At 46.6% G+C, this 27,973-nt stretch overlaps 1 protein-coding gene across 1 annotated transcript; it reads left to right on the forward strand.

The window, feature by feature from the left end:
• The first annotated feature begins 212 nt into the window (after window positions 1-212).
• Window positions 213-27,798, forward strand: LOC118514621 (LIM/homeobox protein Awh-like). The gene is made up of 6 exons (XM_036061619.1): window positions 213-1,061; window positions 18,796-18,977; window positions 26,549-26,766; window positions 26,856-27,074; window positions 27,168-27,308; window positions 27,399-27,798. Exons 1-6 carry the CDS (start codon window positions 1,032-1,034, stop codon window positions 27,422-27,424), a joined length of 816 nt encoding a protein of 271 aa, XP_035917512.1. The 5' UTR covers window positions 213-1,031; the 3' UTR covers window positions 27,425-27,798.
• Window positions 27,799-27,973: the final 175 nt, after the last annotated feature.

The following is a 27,973-nucleotide window of genomic DNA, read 5'->3' on the forward strand; positions in this document are numbered from 1 at the left end:
CACCCTAAGCCACGCCTTCTTTTCAACCCAACAACAACCCTCAACTACCCTTATATACTTATTACGAAGCACACACTCTCTCTCTCGCTCTCTGAGAGCATAATTTCCGCAGCAACTCTCACAGCATCCCTGTCCCTGCGGGCACAGCAAGCCACAAAATGATGGCAAACGTAAAACGGTACGCGTGCGCTTTATGAATGGACGGTGCACATGCGGCTGACGTGTGCTGAGGGTTTGTTGTTTGTTGCTGTTCTTGGAACAAACGTGTGAAGCCTTCGCCTGGGGGGTAGGTTTGGTTGAGAGCTCGCAAGATTGGTGCGGTTTACATTTACGCTCTCAAGCAAACCCCCGGCTACGATCGTTCGAGCGTGATCGCAGAGCAAGAGAAAACACGAGAGATAAAGATCACCCCGTTTGTTTTTTGGGGGAGCGAGCTTCAACCCCATTCGGGCTGGGCGGCAGCAGGAGCTTCTGGGTGGTTGGGTGCGAAAAAACGAGATGTCGATATGGACCGGTACCTGGCAGGCCGCGCACAGGTTTGGGGAGCTCGTTCGGTAGACGAGTAGAAGGCTGCGACTAGTGTTAACGCGAGTGTCGATGAGATTGGATCAGTAACAGTGGACCGTGTGGTGTCTGTCGCTGAGTTCGGGTTGGAACGCCGCGCGGTTGGAAGAAAGCGAAGTGTTTGGGTGTGAAGTGTGAAGCTTTTTGGCCGTCAAGAACCGTGATTTGACACCAAGATTACAAAGTGTTCGAAGGTGACCAGTGTTCGATACTTCAGAAATAGTGTGTGCTTAAAGATGGGAATAAATCCCATCACGGGACATCTCTAGTATAAGCACAGAACCTCCGAGAACTTCGAGTGTCACACAGCCCACGCACCCATCTCGGAGTGTCCCGGTTTGCCGGCAGCCTGTTCCGTCAGCTGACACGCCGTCAGACAGCCGGACGACAGTACGACGTTTCACAGCGTAAGAAGAGAACCAACTTTCGGAGGGAAAAGACACAGCTCCACCAAACAGACCGTGATCATGATGGATATTAAACTGGAACAGCTGAAGGTAAGCACTTGGTTCAGTCGGATGAAGGTGGGAAGAGCCGCCGGCACAACCGATCAAAACACTGTCAAAACGGGCAAACCAACCTGTCAAGCGAACGGTCGTGTGGCCGCGCGCGCTTCGTGGATTCCAGACATGACAAACTGGAATTGGGGTATGGGATGCCGTCGGCAGCAGGATCGGGGACACGGCGCGGAGATGCTCGTCGTCTCGAGCTTATGGTCACGTTCTTTGCGGGGTTACGGAACGGTTGCATGACTTTTCGATTCTTACGCTTCTTAGCGCTGAGTGATACTTCCTGAAGGGAATATAATCGATGATGAATGATCTGTCCTGATGGTTCGTTGGGGATCGTTTTATCGTTTTCAGAACGATTTTTTGGAAGAGATTAGACTTTTCTAACGATATAGCTAAACTCTACGGTGGCTTTAATTACAATTTGTGAAGAAGAAGGTAATTAAAAGGTTTGAGAATTTTGGAACCTTCAGACCTTGTTTTAACCCATACTCCTAACATCTTAAGGTAACTCCCCAATGGCTGGCCCTAGCTTTTGGGTGGATCAGATCGGTACACGCTGAACCGGCGAACGGTAACCGCAAGTCATGGTTGCAGGCATGAATTGCTGGCCTTCCCAGGATCAATCACGATCGCAATGCAGGGACACCACCAGATGGACCTAAAGATGCCACAGAGATCATGATGTCGATCTGATGCCCAACACTCGGCTCGCCGTTCCTTTTCCTCCTTGGTCCGTTTCTCCCCATGCCACAACCCTCCCTTGGTACGCAAAGGGGTAAGTTCCGACACTCGGAAACGTGGGGTGGCTTTTCTTGGACGAACACACACCGAAAAAAAAAAACGGTGCGACTTCAAACGCGCGGCGTTAGAGTGTTTGGAGATAAAATCAAATTAAAAGATGAAATAATGGAAATGAGCATGATGCTGCATCGTTCCTCGGTCTGTGTGGCCTCACCGCTTGGGGCACAGCTGGAGCCATGATGTGAAATTGTACCTGTTTCGATATGGACGACTTTGAAGGTACACCGCGCCAGTCAGTGTGTAAATGGCGATTCAAAGGGTTGCATAAAGGACACTGCACTTTTTGGCACAGCTAGCCAGCTCATATTAAAACTCAGCAAAACGTCGGCAAAATTCGTCATTCGTTCAATTTATCCCTTATCGGTCGATCGTGTGCCGATGCTGGTGCGTTATGGGGGGGTGGGCTGAAAAAAGGGGATGCGTTTGAAAGGTTTTTGAAGCGCGTGTCGAATCGATTTTGCGGCACGATGAAGCAATGCCTTTTGCTATTTTGGAATGCGCCGATGGGTATCACTTTACCCAACGGACAAACGAAAAAAACGCTTAAAAGGGAGGTAAACAAATACGCAGTTGAATTGAAGTAATGGAATGTTTCTTGCTATTATCGAAAGGGAGAGAGATGAAGGCACGATCGCTTATCGAAAGGAGAAATGTTTGGAGGGAAATTTGAATGGTCAGCTGTAGAGTACAATTGTTGCGTCGTTGAAGCACGATCGAATAACGAATTTCTATTAAACCATTCTGTTCTATAGGAAGTATGCTCTACTTTCAGAGCTATTGCAGGGCATTTAAAGTGACATTTGTGGACGCGTTAGAAAGGAAGGAAAATTTCTACTTAAATGAAAACATAACCTAAACAGTCGAACCGTTCAAAGATATCAATCAGACAAAGTTTCACCATTCGCTCAGAAAACCGTGTCAAGTCAATTAGTCAACATCACACCCCATCTCCTTCTCTAAAGGTGTTTGATAATTGTCCTCGCTTTTTCAAAACGAGTTGCTTAAGATAATCATCATACCTTTGGCTACCAGCACGCCGTTGCACATAATCTGAATCTCGTTTACGGGTAATTTGATAGTAGGTTTGGGTTTTAAATCGTTTCTATCGTCTAGACTCCCGAACTTCTAAACGAAGCGCAAGAGAAAAAGATTTGTTTTATTACATTTAACACCACGGCTACTTCTTATTTTATAGCCGTTTCGGTATTGATATCGGTGCGATGAAACTCTAATCCTTCCGAAGTTCTTCCATCGCGGCTGAAGCCCATTCATCGCCAACGATTTTCTAAATCGCGTTAGCTCCCGCTGCTGTTCTGAGAAGCTGTCCAGCAGGGAGTCCCAACCCAAAACTGCACCTTGTGTGTGTGTGTGTGGACGAAAGAATTCGCACTCACAAACACAAGCTCACCGTGGATGTGATATAATTTACATTTTAAACATATTTATGCTAATCTGCGTCAGGGAGTTCCTCACCACGGTCCACTGGGAAATTGTTGGTGGCACCGTAGCACATTGTTTGAACCGGTCCGTGCTGTGTGCTTTCTGCTTTCACACGTGATCTTCACTTTCGTGGCAAAAACTTGTGAAGATGAGTCAGTGCAAATTCTTAGCTCTTCGAGAATTCTTCAATATCCATCTGGCACTACACGCCAAAAAAAATTATGAAATGTCCCCATCGGACAGCCCCAAACATTTATCTACTATTCTTGTAGAAGCCAACCTAACATAACCATTAAATCGATGAGAGTTAGGTGGGACGATAATTACCGCATCCGCTCGGTAAAGTGTTCCGTTTTTACGACCCTCGGGTACAATGTCACGCCGGCCCTACCGTACGGTTCAAGATTTTATGGTGGTCCACACACACGCAGAAAACGACTCACGCCAGCTTCTAACCCTGTGTCAGCGAACATCGACCAAAAAAGGAAATACTAGTCGGTCCGGACACTGGCCACTGCGCACACTCTCTTCTTGCTTTCTCTCCCACGGTGCCGCAATCGGGTTTGTAGCAGCGGTAGCAAGCTGATGATCATGCTCGAACACCTTCCGTGGCAGTCAGCACGGATGGAGGCGCCTTCCGAAGCCGGCACCAAAAAAAAAGCAAGCCATCCCGAAGACGTAGTGTTTGGAAACTTGAAACCTTCGGCCCTGTGCGAGGTGTCCTGGGGGAGATTGAGAAGAGGCAGATGAGCTCGCAACCGATCGAGTGGCGGCTTGCCGTCACGCACCACAGCATCCACTCGAATGTCCGATCGGGAAGCTCCGAAGCTTCTTGAAGCCCCGTGCCCCCTTCAGGTGGGGTGGATGGAAAACAAATCTGTTACCGATACGGCCACTCGAAATCGCGCGGGATCTGTCATTTTCGAGCGAGCGGGCTCGCTTCGCCCATTCGTTACACTGGCCGAGCAGCACTTGCAGCCAAAGCGAAGAATTAACTTGTTAGACTTTAACGCCCGATGAAGATGTTCGATGCTTCGACCCGGGTGTACGGGTGAGCCCGAGATGAGCCTTCTAATGTTGCCGCCAACAGAGGGTGCCTCTGCTGAAGAGGGTGCACTTGAGTGAGCTTCGAAACGTTGTTGAAATACGGCTTCGCACTTGAACGCGTACGCGAGAAGGAGTAACAACAGAGAGAGAGAGAGAGAGAGAGAGAGAGAGAGAGAAAGAGCAAAAAAAGTGAACGTATGCCATATAGTGTTACTGACAAGTGGAAAACCGGGGTAGTACCCTTTATGCACGAAGATTTTGGAGAGCCTCTGGCTTTGTGAACTTCTGCGTAAAAGCGTTAGAAAATTGAAATATCCATCACACTTTGTTGTACGGCCGCAGTGGTACCTGTATTGAGCTGTTTGCCTACGTTCCGAGAGTATTTGACGAGCTGCAGATTTCTTGCTCCACTAGGGGAGCTTGATGCGAATTACCTCTCAAAGACGACAACCAGCTACATTGAGTTTTTTGTTTGTTTAAAGGAGATGCTGCTGATGGCTATACTTTTCTGTAACGCATTACTTAAGCTGACATTTGACATCTGTCAACACAGCAGTGCCAATGTCAAATGTCATTTTGGATTGCTGGATTGATTTAAAACAACTGTTTCAAGGATCGAGGAGGACCGTTTGACTGGGAAACTGTAACAAATGACTAAGGAAGAAGTTAACACTTGATTGATAGATTCAAATGTACCAGCTTTAGTGGAACTTAACGAAGTTTGTCTTCTAACGAAATGAGTTTGAACATTCTACATCTTTCCCGTCCCGGAACTAGTCTAGTGAGATGCGATTGATCCTACATTTCGATTTCACTTGCACTAACTCCAGTACCCTCCGTAATACCGTAAACTTTGGCATTACAAAACGAAAAATCATCCACAACGAATCGTCTTACTGACTCAATCTTCGCGGCCCTCATAATCCGTAATCTTCTTCGTTCGATCGATGCTTTCTCGATGCTCTCAAAAACAAAACAAAAACCTTCCCGATCATCGATCATCGCACCGATAGTAGTACTGAGCCAAATGAGCTTTTCTGCCTCCGTCCACGTCCACCGAACCAAGAAAAGCGTCCACCTCAAGGAAAAAAAAACAATGGAGCGGGAATTTTTCACCAAACGAAAGTATTGCGGGTCCGTGCCGAGTGCATCGGGCTCAGCACTTCACACACGATTATGGGTATGAAATTGTGGATTAGGGCATGAGAAATTGGAAAAATTATTCAACCACGCGGCCGCTGACGGTGCTGTGGCCTTCTGCGGTCCGAAGAAGTTCGGTAAAGGGCCGACTTGGTGCGGCATGTTACGCGACGCGAGAAAAAACAAAAGCCCCCTCTAGTACCTCTGGCCGTACATAAATTATTAATGATCCAGGGCTAATGTTGAAATATTTTCTATGAAATTTTAATGCCTTCTCAATCACGTCTGTCTGTGTTTCGGGGCTGTCGTCACGGGTGAGACGGGAAGGTGAGCAATGGGAGAGCTCCGCAGGTCCACATGTGAAGGGTAAAACCCAATCGATACGGATTAGTTTAGAGGCGCTTGAGAGTGTTTCAAGTTCGCTCTCGATCGCTCCGATCGACAGGTTGTTTTCAGTTGGCGGTTTCATCACCGAACCGCTAAAGATCCCCGGGTCTGGACCGTGCGTAAGAATGTGCCGCTCGGGAAAGCTGCACATACTTTATTATCCTTCGATTGATTCGACGACTCCTGGGGGCGATCAAGATGACTCTAAACAAAGCACCCTATGTGGTCCTCACTGTGAGACTGACGGAGCGCCTCACTGAAGTATAACATTAGGCGGCGCTCAACAACAAAAAAAAGAAGCTCAAACTGACCGTTGGTCGGTCTATTTGTTTTATCCTTATTGTGTTTTGTTTTTCCTTTCCCAAAGAACCCCTCCTCTTCATTAAAGACGCTTCGAGGGGCAATAAATGGAAAAGGAATCGGTACGGAAAGGAATTGTGCTTATCGTTTTTGGACAGCTGTCACGGAGCCAGCTTTTGCGCATCCACACACCGTAGGACACCCGTTGAGGTGCGTTTTGGAGTGCAGATTTTCACACTAATTTTCCAACTGTCCCGTTTAAGGGGTGGCCGTAAATAACCGAAAATAACAAGGAACGTTGAGATCAAACAAAAAAAAACCTCATCAGATGGTTCAGTAACACCTGGTGTCAATTGATGTGCTTCTGTCCTTTTTGTTTCGGTTTGTCCGATAACGAAGAAAGCAGCAGAAGCAATTGTCGGAATTGGAATGTGGTGTGCGACATGTGAAGCTAGCCAGCCAGCAGCAACAGAATGATGGTGATGATGCACCCAATTAAAAACCTCAGGAGTGCTTACCGAGTTGTCCTTCGGCGAGGCTAGATAGGGACGGCCGTCACAGCAGGAAGTAAGCCGATGTTATCCGAAGGATCTCGAATACCGTACTGGTTGATTGCTTTTTTATAGGAATAGCTGTTGGGTTACTTAATATGTTGTTACAGCATTTGAAACATTTTTTTCTAGGTTGAACAAAACATGGCGATCGGTAACAGCGATCGACCACTTCGCCTACGAAAATCAAATGCTAATCCGATCATTTTCCCGACACACATTCACACTTTTCTGTTCGCTCAGTAAATCGAGCTTTCTGTAGAGTTGCGATACAATATGCCTTCAAGGCAGAGGCACGACAATGACACGAGACTCACTTGTTGCTGGCCCTTTACTTTCTCCCTATCCGCATTCGGCACACTCGACAAGCACTCCCTGCTAATGACCAACCCGGCGAGCGAGCGTGTGTGTGTGTGCGCAGAAGCGCAAAAAAGGATAATCTCCTTTGGCGGGATTAAGATTAATGTCTAGCCTGACTTTGCGTATTAAGCGCATGCATGGTGAACATCGTCATCATTGTTGCTGTTGTTATTTATTGGCATCGACACCGAAACCACCGATGATCCACTTCGCGTAACTCCGATCGGGAATGCATGTCTTAGAGCGCGGTAGAGCTAAATCATGATGGCGTCCCGACCGAGGGACTTGGTCCATTTGCATTAGGTTGCGATACTTTCTGGGCGATCGCTCGCCTGACACTCCTTGTGCGCCGGCTGGCTTACCCGAAGAGGTCACAGGCTCACATCGGTTACGGTGTGAGTTATGGGTGCTGACTTTGATGGATAGTGCAGATGCATGCGAATGGATATGGGATAACAGTCTCGTTAAATGGGTTTTGTAACCGAACGCACCCGCCGAATGGTGGTTCTTGTGAGGATTTAAAAGTGACACTTTGTACTTGAACGATACACTAGCTATAAGTACAGGTTCGTGAATTAGACACCAAACACTAGGAAGTAGAGTTCATCTGCATTCTATCTTAATGATTATCCTTACTGTGGCCTATCAAATAACCTCAAGAAGTCTGCTATTAAAGAGGCGAGTAGATTAAGACATAAACCCATCGCCATAATACCGATCACCATAGGCAGTAGATACCGTCGAGTCTAATGAAGATACGTTCAATCACATCTATCGCCGTATGCATAATGCATTCAATCGGCTAGACAGTCTGTTAGGAGGCACCCACCTATAGATGCACCTTCGGCGTCATCCCTCGCTACAGACTGGCACCCGACTGCCTATCCACTCGAAACGGTGGAGAAACGAAGCGACAAGTTTAAATTAAGTGACAATGCGTTCGACTGACGTTTAGTCGATGTTTAATCCCACCTCGCCCCACCAAGCACCATTCTTCTAGGCCCCCCCCCCGACAAACCGTTAGACATGCCTTGGCGCGTGTTGGAAGCTGTCCAGAGCTGGTGTGTAGCTGTGTAACAACGTCTACTCTGTCACCTTCGGTCGCACGCCACTGTGACATCGTTCGTAAGCGATCGCTCGCACCATCTTTCCTTCTCACTCACACTTTATCTTTGGGTCCCTCGGATCCCTACGCCCTGGAATCCCATCCACCATCTACAGGCGACCGAGCGTTGTCAATAATAAGATTTTAATCGGATTACACGTTTTTAAAGCTCATGCGTTTCACTTTTTCGCTCTGCCCTGCTCGATCGGTCGGTCGATTGGCCGCGCTTACGGGACGGATCGGTTCCACACCCTCCAAGGGATCCGATATTTAAATCGATGTTGTGAAACGGGTGTCAAGGCTCAGCGTGCTGCTTAGAACTTGGCTTACAACACACAACACACGGGAGAGCAGGCTAGCAAAGGAACGTTTCTAGGTTGACATCATACTTAAGCTATTATTGTCCGCTTTTCGGAAGGATCAGACGGAAGGGAAAACAAGAACAAGGATCACTAAGCTTGATCCTTGCTGTGAGCTGTGGATGCAAAAGTCGAGTGGGAAGTTGTTGAATGAGGCTTACGCTTTGAGCGGAGGGACAAACGCAGGAAGCTTACACATGTCGTTCGTCCTTGCTGTTTGTTTAAGCGTGTTTTGCCTTTATCTACCGGTGGAGGCTCACGTGCATAGGACACCTTTCCTGTGCACGGAAACATCTGGGAGATGTGGAGGAATAGAATTCAATTGATCTTTTAATCTGCAACTTCCTGAAGCTGTTTACACTGGACGGCGTAGAAGACAGCTAGGATAATAGTAAAATAATAGCGTTTACCCACGAAATAGAATTCGTTTCCAGGTTGCCAAGATTGGGACTAATGTTAGTAGAAGACATTTTAATGATAAAGTAAAAATTAGTATAAATATTGGAACCCTGATGCACTCTTCTGACGGTTGAAATGCCAAAAACCCTCATCGGAACACTTTCACTCGATGTCTGTTTAATCAATTGGATGTATCTGAAGTCATTCATCGCTACAACCCCCGATGACAGCTGTCAGTAACAAAGCGCACCACTCATGTTGATGTCAAAATCGTATGTAAGCCAAGGTCGTTAACAGCCATGCCAGCAAAACAGCAAAATCCTTGCTAAAACCCTTCATAAAGTACGGCCACATTAAAAAAAAAGCTTTATAAGCCTGCTGTCGTGCTTTACCAGTGTCCACAGTGTGCTGGATTATCTTGACCCTGCATCCCTGTGGACATTGTTCCCGATCCACTTCAATCCCTTAAGTCCGTCGTATTTGTACACGCTCTTGTGTCTCTCTTGTATGATGGAGGGCAGCAGTTTTTTTTTGTCTGCAAAACGTCAGCTTCCATGATGGCCGAGAAGGATGCACCGGACTGCACAACCGATGCAACTCGGCTCGCTGACCCAAAATGTCCAAAGCTGAATGGTGTCAAATACGGCACCTTTTTCGATTGCGAGGCTTTTGGGTTTCTCTCACGGTAAGCTATCCGGTCCCGCGCAACACCGGAAGACTTATGCAGAGTTCCACTGTTTTGTGGCCATGCACTAAAGCTTCCCGGAATGGACCTGTTCGCTGAGGTGATGTCCGCATGCGTGTGAAGTTGAGGTGTTTTTTTCTTTCTTGCGACCAGCTATTCTTCCCCGCAAAACGACCTTTCTGGGGGTCATCGAGCTCCAGTTGGATCCAGTCAGTGGTGCTGGATCGATCGGCTGACGCCTTCCGTGGTCCAAGCAGTATTAGGGATGCGAAACATACCTTGGTTGGTGACTTATGATTTATGACGGGACTATGCCAAATTTTGAATACCCTTTAGGAAACCTCGCGCCTTGATGGGGTTGGTGCTCGTCTTCTACCTCTCCGACGAAGAAGAAAAAGAAAAGACCCGGAACAAGAGTCTGGAACGTTGGTGCCGGACGGGGAATTCGAGAGATATCATACCATCCAATAAATATGTTTCATAAATCCCGCAGCCCCAAAAGACAAAACGGTTTCCGACGGCAGGGTGTCCCAGGCCGGTTCGTTCGTTTTTATTCTGTTTTTTGGGAATGAAGCGCGATGCCCATAAATTTGAAACCTGTTCACTCCGATTCTTGTTTCGTTCGTACGCTTTTCTTGCTTTTTTTCGTGGCTGCTTTACCACCGTCCAGCGGTGGGCTTTAGCAGGCGAGCCGTTTACAGGCTACACCGTTTCGTCAGTCCGTTTTATGTCGGTTCCGAGCTTCGAACCCGACCGGCGGTTACAGAACCAGTAAGAAGATCCTTGATCCGAATGGAAGGATTTATTTTATTTTCACCCATTCGGGCGGGTATCACTTGCCGGGTGTTTTTTTTTTTTTCGTTGGGCAACAAGTTCAAATGAACATCAATTTTTACACACACACAAACACGTTTTATAGGGTCAGTTTGTCCAGAATCTGTGACCCACTGCTGGTGGTGGTCCCCGGTGCGGCAACACAGATGGTCATGTTAGACTAGCTTAGGACACGGATTTCCAAAAAAGAGAAACAACCTGCCTGACAGATTCTAAGTCAACAAGATTAAATGCCTACGGCTAGGGCTCGGAGAATTTGTTGTTGTTGTTGTCTTCTTGTGCCGTTTGAACCCTATTTAAACCCTACTTTAACCCCTTTGGCGATCGAGCGCTGGGAGGCTGGACTATTTTAAATATTCCGTCATAAAGTAAAGAACCCCGCGTGTGTCCACAGGCGCACGCTCATGTGTCCGTCTGTGTCTGTGCCCGTGTGTGTGTCTGTGCATTATTTTATTTGACTCAAAGTTTTGTGGATAATTTATGACTTCATTTCGGTGCGGCTTTACCTCACCGATCGGTCTGCATTTGTTTTGTGTGGAGGGATCGGTTTGCTGGGAAACTTTCGCTTCTTCGGCTGAGGTTTCGACCCCGAATGTGAGGTGGTTAAAGAACGGAGCTTAGTATCATTTTTCAAAAACTCATCTTTCAAACGGAGGTTCCACTAGAACCGTACACGACGAGGAATGCAAACGCCATCCCGCGCGAATGACTTGTTGAAGGTTGTGCTGGAAACGATCGCTGGCGCTGGCGGTTCGATCGATCGCGAGACTTGCGAAAGGAATTTACAACCGCACGGATTAACTCATAAAGCAGTAAAGTGCATGCAGACGGATACTTCCCGCTGAAATGACGTGCTGCAGCGTGCGGCTTTCGTAACGAGGCCCGTCCGGCTCGGAACGCAACAGCCACATCAGCGTTTCCAATTCCGTAAGTGATTGGATTTGGACCGTTTTATGAAGCGCATAAACTGCACAAGCTGCTACAATATTGGATGCAAATTTCGAAATTCCCAAGGTCAGACGGGCCCATCTTTATTGGTCCCAGGCAGCGGAAATATGTGATTGCTATTGGAGCAGGTTCTGAAAAGGAAGGCAATAAAGGAAGGGTTTCTAGCGATACAAAATGTCTAAAAAGTTATTAGGCGCTAAGCTGCTTAGTTTGTGGCCGGCGAGAGCATCCGGAACACGGAGCTACTGTGTAACGTATTACAGGCAAGGAAGAAAACGCGTTTCTCTGGCTGCGTAGATCGTTTTACAACGTTTAGATCGCACTTTATTGCTCTTGCTTTCCGAAGTAAAAGAGCAGACATTCCGAACATTCGGGACACACGCGTTTATGGTCATTTTATGTGGCTGCATAATAGAAAATCAATAATCGGGATTTAAATTCCCTACAGCTCGGGGAATTTCTTTTGTAATCCATTCGGCAAAGCCTTCGGTCGTGATCCACGCGAGCAAGTGTCAACCGGGCTGGATGCGCCTAAAAGTATGCTGCCTATTAGGCGCGCCTCATAAACTGATTAAAGCTCCTGTCAGAATCGTTGTTCTTGCTGATAGCGTTCGATTGTGCGGACGATCGGATCGTGTTATGTAGCTACCGCATCAGATCGGCCTTCTCAACCGGTTCAAATATAAAGCACAGCCTACTAACCATCGTGTCATAGCAACCTCAGCTAGCAAGCCAGCATAAAGATTCGCATCGTAAGCCGGTGGGTCGTAAATCAGTAAAATCATAAATTTATCAATATCTTCCCACCGCGGTTTCCGCGAGATCGAGCCGGCTCAACCTTTTCAGAACCTACGATCGCAACCACTATTGAGATGCTAATATGGATGGATTTATCACCGGTCGGGCTGGCCACCGGCCAGGTCGACACACCATCTCGGTGCAATCGACGGGCTCCGTCCCGCAAACCGGTTCCCTGTGCCGAGGGGTGGCCAAGGTTAGCGAACACCGGATCACCGAGCACCGTGTGCCGTACCGTGGCGAATCGATCTCGTCTAGGCACAGAGCGGTTCGCGTGCAAAAACAAAAAAAAAACGGATCGAAAGGAATCAAAACGCAAATCGATGCCGTATCTCAAGTTCGCACTTCACGAGCACTGGGTGCCATCGTTGGGGAGTTCGGAAGGTTCGCACGGGTTAACCTGGGGCCAGTCGCGCGCGGCTGCTTTTTTTTTCTTTCTTCCCATTGCCATTCCCCGTTTCGAGGTGTCCCGGGGTGATATCGATCGATTTGAATAATATTTCCACCAGAAAAATATGAAACCGATTATCATTCTGATGGCTTTTATATACGCATTGTGGCTTATCGGAGTTTGGGTTTGTTGCTGTTGCAGAGCGACCCAAGATGCCGACCGACCGAAAAAGGTGGATGGGAATCTCAGGGAATCTGGGTTCCCGGGGGGTCGGTAGGGGATGTGTTTTAAATGGGCACCGGGAGGATTTCGATGGCAGTTTTGATGGGTCGGGCGGCAAATCGTTTTCGGATGATTGTGTACCCGATAAATGCAATGGGACCTGTCGCTGGGCGACCGACAGCTCCGTAAGATCAGACGACGATTCCGAGCGCGATGCGTTTATGGGGTGTGCTGCTTTGCGAGAGCTTTTGTGCGCGATAGTGGTTGAGACCAATCGTTTCTTTTGGTCAAAAATGGTAAATAAATGCCAAAAAATACTTTTTTATTGTATGAAATTCCAGGTTTTATCAGAAAATCAAATGGAAAATAGAAGCTCAGCAAGAGCATTAAAATTCAGAAAAAATATTCAATATAAAACAAATATGAGGGCTCGTCCAGTAACGAGCTTTGCGTGTCGTAAATGATGCAAATGATAAAGCTTTATTTCTCAGAAGCTTTTCCTTTTGTCGTGATTTGAGTTTTCTTTTTCCTCAATCCTAAAAAGGTCTGCCATTTTCGGCATTGTCGTCAAACTAGTTCGTGTCCCAAAAGAAGCTATCGTGAGGTTAAGTCCTCAAATATGTTTGATGGGTAATGAATGTTTCATGCTCAAATTTTAAATTTTGTCCGAATAATTCTCACTCCCTGCTCAGTGTGCTGCCTATCGACTGACCTTTCCCCGTAAAGGATTACATTCTGATCGACGTGCCAGTTCGATCGATCGAAAACACAAGAAACTAAAACGAAAGATCCCAACCGATCGGGTTGATCGTAGAACGCGTACGCGATGCGAACCGTACCATCGGCGGACAGGGCAGAAGATATTATCTAAATTTATCGGTAATCGTCACAATAACTTGCCCCGATGGTTCATAACTGTCACGGGACAAGGTGTAGAAAGCCGACCGGTAAATAAACGCGGTCGGGGGTCTTACTACTCTACCCCGATGCCCGAACCCGGGACCGCGTGGTGGATCGCGTTATTAAAACATAAACGGTCACTGTCGGCGTGTCGTCTCCATACCGGGACACCGTCCCGCCAGACACGGGGTACTGGCGAGCGGGTCCGGTTTCGCTGCAAACGTGAACCGATTGTCTCGTGCTCGTGTGGCCTGAATTCAGCGCCCGACGGGCCCTCAAAAGGTTTGCCTTTGTTGAGCATACCTGCCCAAGCTCGAAACCTATCGAATGATGTAATTATTTTTAAGGTCTCCAAGCTAGCTCCAAGCGTACTCTAGTGATAGGACGAAAAAAGGCATACCGATTCCATCTCCCGTGGTAATATTTTGGCCACATTGAAAAATTGACACCAAATTTGTTGCAATCAGGACACCATTTATTCCCCCGTATGCAGAAGCGTCCCGTGCTTAATCATTTTAACCTCTCCGAAATTTCTCGATCGATTGAGATCTTCGGTTCGGTTTTTAACGTTATGACGGACCGCTCAGCAGGTTACGGTGCATTGTGACAGGTTAAACTAGCGTTGTGGAGGATCGTTTCGAGCGTTGGTTGTTTTTGGAGCTGATAATCCCTATAAGTTTTCAAAAGGAAACGATTTAGCTGAAAAATATCACCAGATTACTTCGTGAGCCGCCCATATGTAAGGTGTCATAATTGGGACGGGATTACAAGGTGGTGCGAGCGTGTGCAGTCCTACAAGCTGAAGGCGTTGACAGGTGACAGAATGGTTTTACGATTGTTGGATGGAAATGACCTAGAGAGATGCTACGGTTCGATGGGACAGGGCTACCATTTATTTATGATTCATTTTCAAAGTAGCGTTTCAATGCTGACAGCTTGCCTGTTGGGCCGTGGGAAGAAAGGTTTATGGGTTAGTATTTAAGTAAAATTAGGAAGGATCTTTAATTCAGTTTTGCATTTCTATATGTTTTGACGATCCTTAAAAATAAACTATAATAATCTGAAAACGTTATCCATGTTATACAGTTTACACTAAAAAGAACTTCAAGAAAATACTCCAAAGTCGCAGCAATTGCACACCCGGGCCAAAGTCCTCTTTGAAAGATGATTGATGAGACGAACGTCCTACCGGTTGGAAAATGAGTTTAGAAATTACTCAATAACCCCCGACCAACTGCACGATCCCTCCGTTCGTTCACTCCCTCCCAAGCGTCCTCCTCCGAGCAGCCATTCTCCATGGACATTTGCTCTTTTTGCCCTCGAGAGTCTCGAAGATCCCCATTTGGTACCGCTAAGCACCCGGTAACGCAACGGTAGCAAGTACCGGGTCGTACTGGACCTAAAAACAAAGCCAAAAATACAACAACAAAAAACTCCCCATAGTCGTGCTGCGGCCCAAAAACAAAAGTGATCCACCGAAACGCCCAGGCTGGCCCCAGTTCGGTAGCCGACCTGTGATGTGTGCCGCACCAGTGTTTTTGGGGGATGCGCGATCGCCGACCGATCGATTAGTGGTAATTAAGTAAAACAGGGCCCTGGTTGCGGTTAGTTTCACGGCACGTTTCTACCCAAATGTGGCTTTTGGCTTCCGTTTTGGTTGTAAGCGCATCAGCAAACCCCAGAAGCTGAATCCAATCCCTGAGCGCCCGTACTTGACGCCTGCAGCAACCCTGAAGATCATTAGCAGAGATGCGTACGTAACTGATGGCTGGTGGCAGGCAAGGTTGTGCGATTACCGCTAAGCTGATCGACGGTTGGCGCCACCAAGTTTTGCAATAAGCGTACCGCTGATAATGTGTACGCGGAGCTTAGCAGTGCGGTAAGCAAGAGTTCAAAGAGGTGTTAGACGAGAAGCGTCCGAAATTTAACTACGCGTGTGTGGGAACGAGTGCGTGGAAGAGACGGGGTTTTTTTTTTTGGCAGTTTTAGTGGTCAAACTTAACAGGCAAAAGCGTTTTGTCTGTGCTGACCGCTGGAGCTATTAATCAATTTCTAGTGACACCAGGTAAAAGTGTTCAAAATGTCGGTCGGTAACGCTCACTTTCGATGAAGAAGCTTGTTGGCGAAGGTAGTATTATGTATATAGCTTTTTTTACAATTTTAGTACAAAATTGGGACACATTTTTTAATCGATATTGTGTTGGAATTATACTTTCAATAAGCCCATAAAATCCTTATGTGGCAGGATATAATTCAAAATTTGGTGGGACTAATTTTACATGTGGTATTATGAGCTATTCCTTAAATTTGTATCTTTAATTCTACGTAAAATTGAAACTCACATTTTTAACTGCTTTATTTAAGGAAAATTTCAACAAAATAAACTTATAACACAAGAAGCTAAAGCACATCCCAAAATTTTTCGCTCGCCTAGATATTCAAATTTGACTGTCTCGTCGCTTAACTACCTGGTTTCGATTTTTTGTTCCTAATTCGTACCATTATTGTTTGGCACTGGGCACCCCAAAAATCGAATCGTAGCTGATGGCACCTGATCGATTAGAGAAAGGAGAGGCGAACACCCCGCGGTGTGATTCTGTGTCCTCGTCATCCAGGCGCCAATACCTAACGGCGGCCGTTCGCTCATCACTCAATGAATCATCCGGGAGCGCTGTCCAGTGAGTGCTGGATCCTCGCGCAAACGGGAAGCAGAGCGGTGGGGAGGACGAGCGAGGACACGCGGCGGGCGGCGTGAACGTGACAAGTACGACGACAGTTTTATTGCTCCCTGTCGCTGAGATTTATCTGATTACATTAGTGACCGTTTGTGTCCGTAGGCCCGAGTGAGTGGGGTTACAGTGGACGCTTCTTTTCGGGTGTGTGTGTGTGTGGGTTCGTTGTTTTGGTTGATTCACTGGATGCTGGACAGTTTTTTTTTTTGGTGGCCACCCTCAAAAAGAGCTGGTGCACCTGGAGCAACAAAAAAAAGGACCAACCAAAAGATGACCATTAAACCTGTCGAACATGTCAATAAAATGAGGGTTTTTTGTTTGGTGTTTTAGCTGCGATAGAGCAGCTCTTTAGGTTTGCTTCTTTTTGTTTTTGGGGGTTGAATTTTTAGTATCGTGCAGAAGCTGCTGCCTCTTGTGAGCAGATTATTGCTTTGTGTTGTGTGTCTTGCTTTTACTGGACACAGTCCACGAAACGAAGACATCAGGGTTGTAATGTGATCGCTTATCAATCGGTTTTTTTCGTGAGGGTTTTTGGAATTTTTCTCTTCGATGTTACGAGCTTTGAAATTGCGGAAATTGGCATCGCTATTTTGTTGGCGTTTCGATGATAGATTGGATAAGCTCCCTACTAAGGCCGGCGTGTTGTTTCGTTTTAAAAAAATGTCAAACCATTACGGAAATGAGGTGCCGATGGGATTGCCATTTGTCTTTGCGTGCCTTTCTCTTTGCGTACGGAGCTTCGAAATGGTTTCGTTAAATAAGAGATAAAATGTATAAACACAGCTGCTTTGGGAAGGAATAATGGATAGAGAAGGATAACATTGATCGATTCGAGGTGATTTTGGGTATATTGTGTTGAAGACGAAGCACATTTGAATTATTAAACTTTATTTGAAATAAAGTTCACATAAACCGATTTTTTCTATTACTACACGAGCCACACTAAAGCAAGAGCAATCTAGATGCGTTTATGATTCCGGTTGCACTTCTTAGAGCTATTGCTTACTGCGTCTATGATCCTAGATTGACTTCTATAGCAAAAATAAATTCGAATCACATGAAAACATGTTTATTAAATTCTTATTACTCAAACAAAAGGCTGCTTCCCATTCTTGTTCTCACCACCGGAAAACAAAACGGATACCTCATATTTTCCAACCTCAAGGGCATGATAAAGGCAAGCATATGCTTTCCCCTCCAAACATAACCTCACCAGCAAAACCAACAAACACCGGCCAAGCAATACACCCATGGAACCGTTGTTGCAGGAAATCCCTTTTTAACGGCTCTTTAACAACCACTTCAACCACCAGTTATGGACGCGGGAAGCTGCCGATCGCCGAATAGTTCCTATCAGGGAGGGGGGGGGGGGGAAACAAATGCTGCCATGCACAGGATAATAAATAATAAATTTGTTCATGAACCGAACGCAACGGTCAAATCTCGGATGGCGTTAGGGTGCACGGAACAGGGTTCGGTATTTGCTCCGAAAAAGGCAGCTGCTAATGTGCGGCGTATGACAGTGCGATTTCCGATGCGCCAAAAAAGGTCCTTCCGAGGCACCACGGTTGAACAATCTAACAAATGATGATGCGCATCACCCCTCCGCGGGAAAAAGGGGCCATTTTTCTTTTGGGCTGCGTGCGGCGTTATGAGTGCTGGATGAGTGGCAGAATGGAAAGGGAAAACTATGAAAGCCATCCTTCTAGTGGTCACAAAAGTCAAACCACTGAGGGATGCGGTTGTTTTGCTGTTGTATCATGGTGTTAGGAACAGTGTTTCCGGAACCCTCTTAAACTGACAACGCTTATTGAAAAGGAGATCCGGTCGTGCGAAATGTTTGCGATTGAGATTTGCATTTGCGAGCGAACGGAAGTGGAATTTTTATTTTCTTAGAAGGCTAATTAACTGTCCACTTGTGAAGACTTCCAACTTCCATAAGCTACCGTTTGTAAGCGATCAGTTGGGTTCAAGACCAATCTGTAGATCAATCTGTCCCCTATCAAACAAGCTTCTTACACGTTCTACACAAGCCGAAGGGTCTTATGGAGGGTCCTTTTCGGTTTCGCGTTGATGCACACCATTTCATCAATCGCTTGATGACGGGACGATAAATTCCGATCCTTACCGATCCCGTATCGATCGTGTCTTATTTGGTGAAAGAATGCAACAAAAAAAAAATAACCGTAAATGATCCTTCATCCTTATCCTGCTTTCCTTTTTACCAACACAATGGGACGGCTAATTTGTGCCCGGCTGTTTCATTCCATCGGAAAACTTATTCTAAATGCTTTTTTCTCTCCGCTGTTAATCATTGCAGACAGAGCTACGGATATGCACCGCCTGCGGGGAACCGATCGCCGATAAGTACCTTTTCGATATTGACGGCTGTGCCTGGCACGGATCGTGTTTGCGATGTTCCGTCTGCCTGACGCTGCTCGAACGACAACCCTCGTGCTACTTCCGCGATCGACAAGTCTACTGCCGGACGGATTATGTCAAGTAAGTGGTGGAACTACCGAAGGACAATTGTTTCACTTCTTAGATACTTCTTTGAGCAAAAAAAAACGACTGCGGGTGGGCTTTGGACATTGCAAATGGATGGAATTAAAATTCAATCAAAGTTAACTCGTCCCTACCGTTAAATATTCTTATTATCCTCCAGCAAGCTATGTGAGCGTTGCTATTCATATCGAAAACCAAAAAAGCATTACTCACATCTCACTTACCTCGACAGCTTCTAATACACCCGGAATGATTTATGTACCACGGCCCGAAACACCAAACGGCCAGTTCATGTCGTGCCTGGCGAACGTAAAGTCTTGTTTACATATAATTAAGATCTAACCCGTTGAGAATTAAAATATTACACTCACGCTCTTCCCCGCGTGGTGTAGATGCGGATGGCATCGCGGGCTGAGAGACGGCTCATAATCACATTTATGTTTGCTTGAGCAAAAAAAAACAAGCCAGCCAACCACAAAAGAACGAACCTCACAGCACAACACCACGCGAGAAAGAAAGCGAGTGTGATCGTGGGGCGGTACGGTTGAGAAATGGCATTAGGGAGACATTAATAATCATAAAAAAGATCGATGCTTCCAGCGAGCCTGTCAATCATTCCGAAATGCTCTGGGAGGGGGAGGCTTTCCATACGCAACCGCTCCGTTCGGTCATATTTCACATCCCAAATCGATCGAAAAAAAGGGAAGAAATACACGCGCACCACCTAAATAGTCTCCCTCGTCTGTGGTCGTTTCGTTTGTGCTGACCAGTTCGGAAAGAGGTCCGTAAGTGAGATATTTCTATCAATAACTCAAACATCACACAATGACTGAGGGATTTTGTTTTCACATGTACAAAAAAAAAAGCATTGACTTGTATGCCAATGTATCGATCGTCGAGCGAGCTGGAAGTCGGACACAAACAAAAAAATCCAGCAAACAAACGGCAGGAAAATCCAACCCCTTGGGTGATCGAGCCTTGTTATGTGATCCGTTTTTCCTATGGACGTTGCGATCTCGCGAATGAACGGGCGTTGAAACGCGTCCGGTGGTTGGCACGCGGGTTCGACCGCACCGGTGCGCGCAAGAAATTAATCATTTTCCACCTCGAACGACCGCTTATAAAGTGAAATAATTTATTGATATTTCTCTACCGGAGGCGGTGTGCCGCCACCGCCATGGTTTCCCATCCAGCTCCAACTCAACACAAAACGGCAGGATCGATGATCTGGGTGGGAAAAGAAAAAGGAAAAAAAATCACTGTCCGTACTACTGATTGGAAAGGAAACGAGCGACAGTTAAAAAAAGGCTTTATACTCACCATATGTGTGATGTGTGTGTTTCGGGGGTTCGGAACTTTTATGTGATCGATCGAACATACGGGGCTTTGGAAATTCGAATTTTGATATCAAACCGAGCGGTTCATAACGAAAGACTTGCGCGACCGTTTTGAAGCGACGAACCCGAAAACGCGCACAAGGCGTTCGCTGAAAAGGATTATTAATCTTACGGTTTTACCACCTTCCTGGGTTGGCGTCTTTATTTGTCCTTTCAATTTTCCGCCGACCTACCCTGCCGTTCCTCCTCCATCTCCCCTGCCGCCTTCTCCATCGATCGATAGCTAGATGACTTGAATCTACCGAGATTCCATTGCTTCTCTCACTGTCCCTCTCAATACAAGCCACAACACACCATTGAGTGTGAATGTATCGAGTCTGTAGTATTATTTATAGACGTTATCCTCTCCCTTTTTTCTATCCCCCCCCCCCCTACCGCTCTCCCACCCACGTGCTAGACACCTCGGCAGTTGTGGTGAGGCTTTGTTTTGATTTCGCTCTCCACCGCTTGACGTTTATTCGTGAGCAGTGTTTGATGTATATTTATGTTACCGTAAGCTTTACGCGCGGCGACGGGACGCGCACCAAACAATCGAAACTGCTTCTTCCCTTCGTCGAGTGTGGCGAGCGCAGAGGGCTGAGCCGTTGAAATGCCGATTGACAGCTAAAGCTCGCGGAGAGCTCGCCGGTTTGTTGTCATTGTTGATGCCCCATGGCAGTGGGGGGGGAGCTCAACACAGCTTCACTTGAGCCGGGGAGTTGTCGATTCAAGGATGTAGCTTCGTGTTGGTGTGTTGAGAAATGCATCCAATAAATGGTGTGGTGCAATGCACCTTGAGCTGAGAGCATGATATTCCATTCCAAAGTCACTCTGAAGTTGATTTATCCTGAAGAGTGCTGCAGCAGTTGTTATCATGTGAATGTTTTGCTGAACCACTATCCACTAGCTCCACACAACCGATCGTGGTGGAAATTACACTAGTTTGATCAATATTAAGCAAACATTTGAATGTTGAAATGTTTACCTTACGGATGGCATACCGTACGATCGCGATCAAGAATGTTGCACACGATAAGGAAATCCTAAAGAGACATCAAACACCAGACAGCAAAGATATGCAGAGGTGGTGGTGGTGGTGGTACGTCCATTCAAAATAAGGCCCGAGAAAAAAAAGGCCCCAACCACCAACAACACTCACGCCTGAGAAGACTTGTTTTGACAGCGATTTATTTATGGGGGCACAGTTGGAATTATTATATCACGACACTTTATCTGACGGGTCTCTGGTGCGCCGTACGTCAAAAACGGCTTGACTGGATTCTCTTCCAGCCAGAACGGCGCGCCCGATGACGACGATAAAGAACGCAAAACGGCGTCATTCGGTAGGAGCCTGTCGGATTAGACAGTTAAGCGGGTATACGATAGAGGAGCTCGCTACAACCTCCATTTGGCTTTGAAATTGCGATGTCATTTGATGCGTGTCAATGCCACGCAGACGCAAGGGCCCAATGTCCGTGTGTTACAGATTTCAAGCTCAAGTTTGGTCTCCTAATCCCTCCCCGCAGCCGGGAACAGGAAGGCGAACAGGAGTGCCCGTCTGGCCCGGCGCCAATTCGATGTTGTGTGATGGGAATGAGCTGGTGAAGCAGACGCGGAATCGAAGACAACAACAACACTTCGGAACTAGAGGGTTCCGTCCGTATCCTGTCCTGGTTCACCACCACCCAAACGGCCCGTGAGAGCCGTGAACGATGCTCAACTCCACGCTTCGGTTATCGATTACGGGAAGGCACTCGTTCGTAGCACCAAGCCAGGAAAAACCGGAACCAACCGGCCGGCCGGCCGACTCGCCATCGACTCACTCACGTTTGGATTGTATTATCATTTTTATCAATTGGCATATTTATCAATTGGAGCAGTAGGCATTAATAAAACAACGATCCCGCGCCTCGCGACATCCTCCGGCCGGGACACGGACGGGCAATAAAAAATAAATCCATCAATCTTGGACGCTTCGAAACGCGGTATGTGCAAAATAAATATTTATATACAGCTGAATCGGTACATCGGTTCGGTGTAGCCGGTCCCCGTCGGGTTCGCTGTAATGTCGCACCGTTTTTTTTTCTTCCGCTGAGCTGAGATGCTGTGCTAGCTCAGATCTACCGGCAGGAAGAGGTAGCCAGCTCGGTAGCCAGATACCTTGGTGAATCGTGCAGTGAGAGGCACTTCGAATTGCACAACGGGAGGTTCAGGTGCCCACGGTTACCCTGAATGTTCATATCGTGGCGGTAATTAAACAAGACATATCGCGCCTTGTTAATCGAGAATGGTGATTTCCGCGTGGGGACACCGTTTTTTTCCCCTGCTGGGAGCTTTTCTCCATTTTTGTTTTCTAGTAGTCTTTAGTTACGCATGGTAGTATTTTATAGCGAACTACATTGTCAGCTTTCGGAGCTAATGTGCGAGCTATTTGGTCTCTTTTTGCAGAACAGTTCTGTGGTAGAAGAGTGTCCTGTTTGATTCCTAAATTCGGTTTTGCATTGCAATAGAAAGCTATTAAAGCAGACCAAGCATCAATTTTAATACTACACTACTACAGAATGTTAGTTTGATATTTGGTTGACATTTCGATTATTGAGTTGATTTTTTCTTAGGAAACAAGCCTCTCAAAGAGTAATACGGCCAGGACGTTCTTTATGATTAAAAAAAGCTAAGGATAAAGTGATACCTTTGAGGGAAAGTACAACATCGTTAGAAAAATAGCTCCAATACATGTTTATCTTGCTGTACCTCCGGAGGATCATTAAAAATAGTTGAAAATTCGGAGAGACTTTTTGAACCAAATTTATGTATTTAAAACTCCTTGCTACATATATTTATTAAGCATCATTTATTCATTATAAATAATTTCTTTAAAAAAATAACAATAAATTTGCTGCAAGATCATCATCTGTTATACATACCCTACTAACTGTTATACTCAATGAGATATGCTTTAGATTGACTTCATGCGTTTATTATTCTATGTTGCGTACTTAAAGAAAAGACAAAAAAAAACTAATACGTCACAAACAATAATCTTAGAAGTATTTCTACATTCCTGATAAAGCTCGCTGCTTGTAGTACACGATCTGTAACATTCAAGCCGTTTTGCTGTTCCCCATGTAAGGCACGGATCGATCCTTACCCGCGATTACAACGCTTACAAAGCATGCGCTGAGGAGGATGGCTCCAGTAGGCCGTTGTACGGGTGGTGGGGTGAAAACATCGATACTGCATATGTTGCACCGTGCTGCAGATTAGAATCGGAATTGGAATCGTGTCAGACGGAAGGGACTGGAACAATCTTGCGCACATGCCATCGTTATGAGGATCGCATTTTATGCACGATGCTTCCGCGAGCGTAGATGACGAGATGTTGTGGTTTTTGTATTGGGGCGATGCTGCTGCTGTTGCTGATGATCGGACACACTGGAATGGAGTGTGTCTCTTGTGCGGTTGTCGTGTTTGTGGTTTTGTTTTGTGCAACGCTTGATTCCCCCCCCCCCCCCTCCCCCCTTGTTTTGACTCTCTTTCTCTCTGAGTTCTTTAAAATTCGGTTGCCGAGCGGTTGGGGCGATTGGGGAGCGGTTGTTGTGCTGCTGTTGCTGTTGTTTTACAACGCACCGGACGTCGGGACGCCGGCCGTGCCGTCAACGACCCAGTTGACTGATGCATACGGAGTGATAAATGTGTTTGGTGTTGTTACAAACGAGTTTATGATTTATCGTCCGCCCGGTCAGTGGGTTCAGCATCACGCAGCCGACCGCTCACCCTCACGCCGTTCAACCCTGCCCGACGACACCGCCGCTTGCCATTTTCGTACGATCGCACGTGCTTCCTTATCGTTTCCCGGAGGTGGGTTGGTTTTGCTGATATTTTTGCTTCCGAACCTGGCAGTTCAGAACGCTGACGCTGCAGTGTGTGTGCCGCATGGTGAAATGGATTATGCAAGAAACAATCTCGCACACTTACGGCTGATGGAAACGGAAATGGAATTAAACGGTCAAATGCTTTTCGGAATCTCTTAATTGGCGTGCATTTTTATTAATAATCGGATTCCTGGTCTGTTGGTGTGGTGTTAACTTATTTCTGGATGATACGCTTAGTATTCCCACCGCAGGGCGTCGCTGAGTGAGACATTCTGGTTCACCAAGGCATGAAGATCCCAGATAGCCTTTTAGATGATTTGATTAGTTGGCTATTGAGATCAGTACTTAAAAATGGCTTTCTACAACAATTCTTCTACATTGTTGCTAAAAACATGGAATACTTGCAAAGCCTAACCTTACCAACTCCAATCGGAATTCCACTTTCAAACAAGACACTTCACCCAAGCCGGGCGCCAACCAGAAGCAAATACAACTAAAAGGAGTGGCGCACTCGGTAGCCATGTGTCACGCCGAGATTTTAGGACGAGATCACATTTCACCCTCAGCCGGCACCACACGAGCGCTCCGAGAGCGCGATCTCGATTGACAGTGTGTTCGGGGGGGCTGCTTGATCTTGTTTAGGTCGCTTTTTTATGTTTCTGGCACTACACTGATTCTTGTTGGGTGCGATAATTCGAACTCGGTGTAATATGCAAATCGGGCAAAGCTCACACAACACACGGGGGACAGGCAGAAAAGAGAATCGGTAGCACCCCCATGATGCGTCCTTAACATTGGCCGATCAGTTGTTTGGGTTCTTTTTCCTCCCATCGTTTCAAGCGCCGTGGTTTGACTTGACTTGGTGAGCATCGTGTATGTCACCGTACCACCACGTACCACCGCGCATTTTCTTTGACCACATGTGTGAGGTGTACAAATATACAACAGTACAACTACCTTTTTGGTTTGTTTTTCTCTCCGTTCGTTTTTTTTCGGAAGACACAGCTTGTACGCGAACGTTGCTTAAAGTGTTGTCCTTCTCGACCAAAAGAAAAGAACACACCCGCAGGAAGTATTGCTGTCAGGCAAAAAAACCGAGGCCCTTTTACATCGAACAATATGCAGGAGGAAACCCGGGCAAACAAGCTCGAATATTCTGCTCCAGAAGCGTGGTTGTCGTACGGCGCACGGTGTGTGCTCCATACGCGACACACAGGTTCAATTAAAATTAAATAAATAACAGCAAGCGGAATAAATAAATGAATGAATAAGCTGAAAGCTGAGGCTTGCCGTTCGGTTCGAAAATCGGTTGAATGAAATTCGCGACACGGTCACCACCAAACCAAACCGACGTTCGTTCCACCGACGACGACGAGAAACGGCAAAATCACAGCGGGATGGGAATTGTTTTATTCTTGTACGCCTCACCGGCTCTACTGTATGTTGTTGGTGCTGGGACAACCGAAGTCCAACGCGTCTACCAAGAGAACAGATAATTAAATTGGGACTTCCTGGGGAGTTTTCTTTTTCGATCCGAGCTCCAAATGGGTGGTTCACGCATTGTCACGCAAAACTGAAGCGCACTACGATCGAGTGGGAAGCGACTGCCATTATCAGCAGCTTCGCCAGCAGAAGGAGACGACACGGTCTGGATGAGTATCGGAACTAATGTCCGAGCGGGCACGGACATGTTTCCTTACATGGTGCGATCGCTACGTACGATCGTCTATAAGCGAGACGGAAGCTGGCATACGTTCGATACGGAACGGTACAAATTGCGGGCGTATCGTGATGATTTGTCCGGTGAAGAAGCGTGGTGAACCATTAGACGCGTAATTGGTTTCGATTGGTGATGATAGGAGTCGTTAGGTTGGCAACTGAAATGGAAGGAGGAATCATTTGTCGGGAAGTGACAAGATGCAGGATACGAGATGATTGAATGAAGGAGCTCAATGAACAGAAACTAGTTCCAATATCTTACGTGTCCTCATCTTGTTCTTATGTAACGTAAAGGTTGTTGTCAGACAGACTGCCTAGCTAGGATTGCTTGACTTTGGACTCTATGCTGTGAATGTTGGATTAGCTCAGGACATCACCACGAAGAATTGTAATACTAACATCTTTGTTTTGGTTCTACAACCTCGAGTAGACTGGGCCTTGCTAGAGAGATTATCAAAAAGTCTTTTACTTGCATCCAACCCTGATAACTCTCGAGTGGTCTCGGCCCCCAATTTCTAGATTCTTTCATAGTAAAGTAATTTGATTACTGTTGAGTAACGTTTCCGCATAATATCTCTCTCTCTCCTACCCATTCCTCCAGAATGTTTGGCGCCAAATGCTCGAAATGCTGCCGAACGATAGCGGCCTCCGACTGGGTACGGAAGGCGCGTGATCTCGTGTTCCATCTGGCCTGCTTTTCGTGCGACACTTGCGGCCGACAGCTCTCGACCGGCGAACAGTTCGCCCTGATCGACGATAAGGTGATGTGCAAGATCCACTACATGGACACGGTGGAAGATGGATCGAACTCGAGCGATGGTAAGAAGCATCTCCCTTTGCTGTCCCCTCGCCTGGCCTCGTTCGCCTACCATTTCCCCCCATTTCCAATTCATCCGCATCGTCCGCAGATGGGTGCAGCAGCGATGGGTACAACAAGAACAAATCGAAACGCGTCCGGACCACGTTCACCGAGGAGCAGCTGCAGGTGCTGCAGGCCAACTTCCAGATCGACAGCAACCCGGACGGGCAGGATCTCGAGCGGATAGCGCAGCTGACCGGGCTCAGCAAGCGGGTGACGCAGGTTTGGTTCCAGAATTCGCGTGCCCGCCAAAAGAAGCACACCCACGGTAGGTGATCGATCGGTGCCGGGGGTTTTTTTTTTCGGAGCTGACTTTATCGTTCAATTGTGTCTCGGTGTTTTTCGTCTTTTGCTACCACAGTTCCACGCGATCACAATCCCAATCTGTTCAGCGCGCTGCGGCAGGACATGAACAACAACAGCAGCGGACAGACGAGTCTGGGCGATCACGATCATGGGCCCGGTATGGGCAAACATCCCGGTGCCATGTTCAACTCACACGGTAAGCACGCTCATCAGGTATTGCGAATTGGCCAGAGATTGACTGCTGTTTGGGATTGGGGTTCCTCTTTTTCTTTCTTCCCTCCTAAAGTGAATCTCATCAACCTGATGGTGTAACATATGGGTATGCAATCACTGTTGCACTCGCCACACGGAAGTTGCCAAATGGATGATTGCTGAGATGGTTTGCGGAAGGAAAATTTTGAATCGCAAAGCGAAACTCGTCGCCCAGTGTTTGCAGTCGGGAAACAGGAATACCAAAGAAATATTTTGTTTTTTGTTTTCGTTCTTAAGAGCCGAAGGTGTAGCACAAATTTGCGAAACTAACCGAAGTATTAGCTGTACGGGAAGCATCAGGAAGCAAATGTGAATTGTGAACGATCAACGCATAAATCTAGTGAAATTTCAGCTGTAAATAAGTTATTCGTATAAATGTTTTTAACGGTAACAAAACATTCCAATAAAAAATCAATCAAAGATGTTAAATTACATTTTTTTATGGTTAGTGATATAAATATATTCGAAAACGAGGCTTAATTGTGGTCAAAAGTAAGTATAAATTTGCTTAAAAATATATTTGTGGAAAAAGCAACCCTTCTGCTCGAGAGTAAATCCTTAACACCGCTTAAACGCTTCTATAATGGTTCCACAGATTCCACAGATCTC

Source organism: Anopheles stephensi, chromosome 3 (genome assembly GCF_013141755.1).
Source record: "Anopheles stephensi strain Indian chromosome 3, UCI_ANSTEP_V1.0, whole genome shotgun sequence".
Classification (NCBI taxonomy): Eukaryota; Metazoa; Arthropoda; class Insecta; order Diptera; family Culicidae; genus Anopheles; species Anopheles stephensi.

Excerpts from the sequence above, each read along its gene's own strand:
- LOC118514621 (XM_036061619.1), top strand. The coding sequence starts at position 1,032 with ATGATGGATATTAAACTGGAACAGCTGAAG. Across the intron at positions 1,062-18,795 it reads TTAAACTGGAACAGCTGAAG|ACAGAGCTACGGATATGCAC; the intron begins GTAAGCACTTGG and ends TAATCATTGCAG. Across the intron at positions 18,978-26,548 it reads TGCCGGACGGATTATGTCAA|AATGTTTGGCGCCAAATGCT; the intron begins GTAAGTGGTGGA and ends CCATTCCTCCAG.